Source organism: Lycium ferocissimum, chromosome 1, assembly GCF_029784015.1.
Source record: "Lycium ferocissimum isolate CSIRO_LF1 chromosome 1, AGI_CSIRO_Lferr_CH_V1, whole genome shotgun sequence".
NCBI classification, from domain to species: Eukaryota; Viridiplantae; Streptophyta; class Magnoliopsida; order Solanales; family Solanaceae; genus Lycium; species Lycium ferocissimum.
In genome coordinates, this window is record NC_081342.1 from 7,066,237 (window position 1) to 7,072,472 (window position 6,236).

At 32.9% G+C, this 6,236-nt stretch overlaps 1 protein-coding gene across 1 annotated transcript; it reads left to right on the forward strand.

Moving 5' to 3' along the window:
* The first annotated feature begins 454 nt into the window (after positions 1-454).
* LOC132039636 (auxin-responsive protein IAA13-like) lies at positions 455-4,082 on the forward strand. The gene is made up of 5 exons (XM_059430168.1): positions 455-853; positions 2,158-2,465; positions 2,658-2,775; positions 3,412-3,473; positions 3,667-4,082. The coding sequence occupies exons 1-5, from the start codon at positions 537-539 to the stop codon at positions 3,714-3,716; spliced, it is 855 nt and encodes a 284-aa protein (XP_059286151.1). The 5' UTR covers positions 455-536; the 3' UTR covers positions 3,717-4,082.
* Positions 4,083-6,236: the final 2,154 nt, after the last annotated feature.

A 6,236-nucleotide genomic window follows, 5' to 3' on the forward strand; every position in this document is an offset into this window, starting at 1 on the left:
AAAAAAAATTAAATACCTTCTTGATAGACTAAAACCTCAATTATTTTGAGAGACTCTTATTTTAAACCAACTTTTAAAGATTAAATCCACTATAATTTTGAATCGGAGGGATTACTTTGTAAAGGTATTTTAGACATTTACAGAACTCGAGAAATACAAAATGATTCCTATACTAATATTTGTTTCCAACATTTGGACAAAAGTGGCAAAAGGGGACAAAGAAAAAACACTTTCAAGTAGTAATACCAAAAAGCATGTCAAAAACAAACCAAAAACAAAAAAAATCATGAGTTCAAGAAATTGAAATGAATGCAAATAAAAAGAAAGAAGCTTGATGAAGAAGAATTTTCCAACTCTTTTGATTACAGTGCTTGTTGCACTAGCAGACATATGGGTCCCCTAAATCATCACTATCTCCACCATTTTACCCCAAGCCCCCTCCCCCCTGCACTATACATTCTCTTCATCCCCTATAACCCCTTTATTCTCATCCATTTTCTTGAAATTTTAGTCATAAAATCTTGAAACCCCTTTGAATGGAACAAACTCTTGGTTTACTTGATACTGGTGAAAAAAAAGGTTCAAAAATGGACCAAGATTACAATATGGACATGTGTTGTGAAGATGAAACAGAACTTGAGTTGGGTTTAGGCCTTAGTCTAAGTAGTGGGACAAAGGCTAAGAAATCAACATGGGGTGAATATGGTAGAATTTTAACAGCTAAAGATTTTCCTAATGGATTTTCAGCTGGGAGATCAATTAATAATGGTGGTGGTGGTGTTAGTGGTACTAAAAGAGCTGCTGATTTTGCTGGTTCTAACACTGAGGTTGGATCTCCACCTACTGGTGCAAGGTTAGAATTTCATATTTTTTTCTTAAAAATGAGTTCTTTCCTTTAATACTAGTAAAAAAAATGCATATTTTTTTTTTTACCTGTTTATCCATGAAGGTATGTTTAGTTTACTCAAGAAATTGTTTCTCTCAAAAGGGTCTTAATGGTTTTGGTTCATATGTAAAGTTTCATTTTGTTCTCTAGGATTCTTGTCATGTGTTCCTTGAATTTGTTTTTAGCTTATGTCGTTGGTGGGTTCTTAAAGCAGAGTTCTTTCCTTTGATATTAGTAAAAAAAAATTGCATTTTTAACATGTTTGTTCATGAAGTTTTTGTTTAGTTTACTCAAGAAATTGTTTGTTATGATTTTGGTTCTTATGTATAGTTTCATTTTTTTTTTCTAGGATTTTTTTTCATGTGTTCCTTGAATTAGTTTTTGCTTTTGTCTTTGATGGGTTCCTAAAGCAGAGTTTTTTTCTTTGATATTAGAACTTTTACATTAATTTCTTGTTTATCCATGAAGAATTGTTTAGTTTAGTCCAGTAATTGTTTATCTCTTGAAGGATTTTAATGATCTTGGTTCTTATGTAAAGTTTGAAGTATTTCATTTGGCTCTAGGATTTTAGTCTTTGTTGAGTACTGCTTAAAGAAAAGTTCTGCCCTTTAAGATTAAAATTTTAACATTAATTTCATGTTTATCTATGAAATTATGTTTAGTTTACTCAAGAATAAATTTTTATTTTTGTTTCTAGGATTTTTTAGTCATTGAATATATATTCCTTGAATTTGTTTTAGCTTTTGTCTTTGTTGAGTTATTTGTTTATTAGTAATTACTGGCTGTTTATCCTGAGAAGCTGGCAGAGCATGCATCACTTTGTTCATCTCATTACCTTTAAATCTTTAATCTAAAATCTGCCAAAAGTTGCTTTTGGTTTCCCTGTCATTTTGAATAATCTATCATTATATTCCCTCTTAGACATTAATCCTTTTTTTTAGGGCAACTTTGATAATTTTTTACAATATATCTTGTACTTTTAGAAGAAAAAAACATTCTTTCATTTTGCAATTGTTCATATGTCCCCCTTCTTCCTCTGAGATTGCGCACATCTGGCTTTTACTTTCTGCACTTGGGTACAGAACATTATCCTTTACTATAATATTTTTTGGTAAGCAGGGAATGGGGAATTTAGAAATGGATAAGTTATGGCAATCTTTTTTTCTCATTCTTTTGACTTGTCATTTTTAGCTAGAATTAGTTGCAAAGTTCATAAATTTGTGGATGAAAGAGTATAATTGATATTCATTTATTTTGATTTCTGAAAGCAGTCAGGTTGTGGGATGGCCACCCATAAGGGCATACAGAATGAACAGCTTGGTTAATCAATCGAAGGTTCTAAATGCTGATGAAGACAAGGGAGTTGGCGGGAACGATAAGAAAGAGCATTCGAAGAAGAAAATCAATCACGGAAACACTAAGGATGATGCAGCTTCTAACAAAGAAAAAGGGAACCTTGGTTTTGTTAAGGTGAATATGGATGGTTTGCCTATTGGAAGAAAGGTGGATTTGAATGCTCACACTTGCTATGAATTGTTAGCCGAAACCTTGGAGGATATGTTCTTCAAATCAACCAAAAGTATGGATTCTGTTTCAAAGTTTACGTCTTGTTGTTACTTAAATTGGCTCTAAAAAATATGTTTTGCATGGGCATTATTGATAGAAATATTAGAGCTATTTTACATAATGACGTGAGTCGATTGTTTGTCAGGTGATGTTATTGTTATGAAGTGATTGTTGATGTTCCATTGATTTATATTCTGTCAAATAGGTGGTGAAAAGGAACAAGCAACTAAGTCTTTTAAGCTCTTGGATGGATCATCTGAATTTGTGCTCACGTATGAGGATAAAGAAGGAGACTGGATGCTTGTTGGAGATGTTCCATGGGGGTAAGTGAATTCCGTTTAGTACTCCATAGTAGCGAAAACCCCCTGGCATAGAAAAAACATGGATATATTAGCAAGCCCGAAGTTTTCATATAAAAAAATAAAATAAAATAAAAAATAAAGCAAAAACAAAAGCATGAATATATTAGCAAAGCCTGAAGTATTGATGATCTCAAGTATATATATTATGTATGGTGCTTTTGGTGGACCTAATTCATGAAAGCAAATGATCACCCCTTCATCTTCCCAACAACCATCCCACCCTTTGAAAAAGTGAAAGTATAGTAATGAAAATGAATAAAATAATAGGTATTAAAGTATCCTTTTTAAGAATAAGTGTAGTACATCAATATGGTAGGATAGATGGGATCCCTGTACTTTTTAACATGAAGTCACGGGTTTGAGCTCCGGGAATGGAGAAATTCTTGGTTGTAAGCGCTCTTCCCTTAGTGGGCCTTAGCGTTCGGAATCTGGATTGGATTAGTCAGTCCAATAGGTTCTGGATACCAGATACCAAAAAAGGTGGCGTAGAAGACCATTAAAAGAAAAGTATGATCGACATCTCTGAAAATTCAACTAGTTATCATTTCTCTTTTCCACTCTATTTCTTATATGTTCTAATACTTTCACGTCTTATAGGATGTTTCTCAACACTGTGAAAAGGCTAAGAATCATGAGGACTTCTGAGGCTAATGGACTTGGTATGTATATAGGCATGCCAAAATAACATACTTCCAAATGAAACTCTGCCCCTCCTTTTTGCTATGCTGCTCGGACTCTTCAAAAATGTTGTCGGGTGTGTCGGGTACAGCATCATTTTGGAGAATCCGAGCAATATAGCCTTTTGTCATTTTGTTTCCTTAGCTCTAACACTAGCTACTGGTTTATTTTCAGCTCCAAGAATCCCTCAGAAGCAGGAGAGACACAAAGGAAAACCAATCTAATTTTGCTTGGTGCAAGGAAATGCATGAAAAAAACAGTTTGGAAGAAAAAAAGTAAAACAGAAATAGGGAAGTGTCAAAAGTGTCCAGGGATATTGTTACTTTTTCATGGTTGCATTTTTTGTTTTGCACCATTTTCTCTTCAAAAAGTGCCCCACTTTTTTTGTGCTTTTTTTTTTTTTTGGTTTAGGTCTCAAGCCCCTCATATAGTTGATACACCAATGTTTTGCCCAAGCCTACTCTTCTCATAATGTAAATATGGGAATGCTATTTTCCTCTTTGTGTGTGTTTGTGTCTGTTGCAAGAAATTCTATTTATTTATTTATTTTAATGTTGATCAATCTCTTTTTGTTTGGTGCTATAGAGAAATATTGTTTAGAATTTATTAATGGTGGTCATTAAAGGCACTGACTGTTGAAAGTTCTTAACATATCCTAATTGTGGATTGTATCCATCATTACATGACTGAACAGTTGGGATTTTAAGTTGTGCTTGTCAAAATCCTATCATGTGCTTGCATGCAGTAAAAACTAAAAAGTCTTCGGTACTAGAGTTATCATCCAAGATAATACAAGTTAAGTCTATTCTTTAATTCCTCACTCCCATCCCTTCCCCATCCCAAAGAAGGAGGGAGAGAAGGGGGGGGGGGGGGGAGGGAGGGTTTGCAAGGGCGGAGCCACATGGGTGTAAGGGGTCCATTTGAAGCCTTTCGGTGAAAAATTACACTATAATACTTATTAGATTGAGCTTTAGCTAGTTAGCTTAAAATATCAAATGGTTAAAACATAAAAAAAAAATGAGGTTGTATGGCCTTGATGAACTATTTGTAGTAGTAACGTGTTAACTTAGTCGCTTTGCGAATGGACATGGACAAAATTGAAAAAGAAAAGGATAGTTGCCAATTGTTATGTTTGGAATGGTGGCGTCTAAGGATTTTATATAGTGGGAAATTGTTGTATAATTTATAGTACGGAAGTGCTTAAAACAATTCGAGGGAGAAGATAAGTTATTAAAAACTTGTCCATCTACTCCTATTAAATAGTACTTTTTCTGATTCAATTTGTTTGAACCTATTTCTTTTTTAGTCCGTGTCAAAATAAATGACATCTTTTCTAATTTGGAAACAAATTCACTTTATGAATTATTTACAGCCACACAAATTTTCAAGGCTTATTTTGAACCACAAGTTTCAAAAGTCTTCCCTCTTTCTTAAATGTCGTGCTCAGTCAAATGAATTCATATAAATTAAAACGAGGAAGTATATTTTTTTCTCAAATATGAAAACTGGACAAGTATATTTCTTTCCCCTCGAAGCACAAGCATGTTTCGTTTGTCTGATCACTTTACCTTTAGTTTGGATAAGGTCAGAATTTTCTAAAAGAAAAACTATATGCGACTCTAATTTATATTCTAGTGTGGCATGCGCACGGGCCCAACATGAGAAAATTTTCAATTAGGCAATTTGATTCTAATATTTTCAGTAAGCTGACGACTTTTAAAGTAACAATAATATGCTTAAGCATTATAACTGAATGTCATGAATGTATAGCAACATAAACAACATGATGCAGCTTAACAAAAGTAACGTATACAATTATTCTAGTTTTTATTTTACGTAAGATTGAGAGCTATACAACTAAGTAGATTTCTAAAAGGTTGATGTAGCCCATCTTCAAGTATTTCATATCATTATTTAGTCTTGATTGTCAAATCAATATGCCACTGGAAATCCTTTAGGATAAAAAGAGTTGGAAAATGCGTAGACGATAAATGAAAAATGCAAAATATTGTAGGATGCGGTAATCTAAGCCTTGCTTCTTCTATACTACTCCTATTAGCTTGTGCTTTTTCACATGTGAAGATATTCTAACATAAACCGTACAATCGTAACGTAAAAATGTAATATAATGGGGAAACTTAATTAGTATGTTGTCTTCTCATACTGTCACAATTAAATTATCAAATAACACGTACCTTTTCTATCTTTCTGAGTTCCACATTATCAAATACTTCAGTTGGTTGGCTACCTAAATTTTCATCTTGTTGGTGAGAATTTGAATCCCCACATTGTAATCCTCTCCCCATTTCCCTCTCCCCTACCCCTTATGTAATAAAAAAAAGTTTTTAAAAAAATCATTCAAACTCTTTGACAACACATATGCACATGCATATTGCAATCCCCTTACATTTATTCTTGCTATTTATATACATCATCATCATCAATATTCTTTCACTTGCTTAATAAATACGTACACATGAATTTCTGTTTCATGCTTATCTATAAAGTACGTGAATATGTAGTCATATTTTTTTCATCTATTTCATGCAAATAATTTCTATTTGAGAATTAATGCAATATATTGTAAAATAGAAAAAAGTATTTTTTTTTCTCTCTTTTTACATTAATCGCTCCGGTTCAAAAAGAGTGTCCACTTAGCCATATGCACACCTTTGAGAAAATACTAATTCCTAGACAAAATAGGTAATCTGACTAAATTATTCCTAATTAAGTAGGTATTGAGA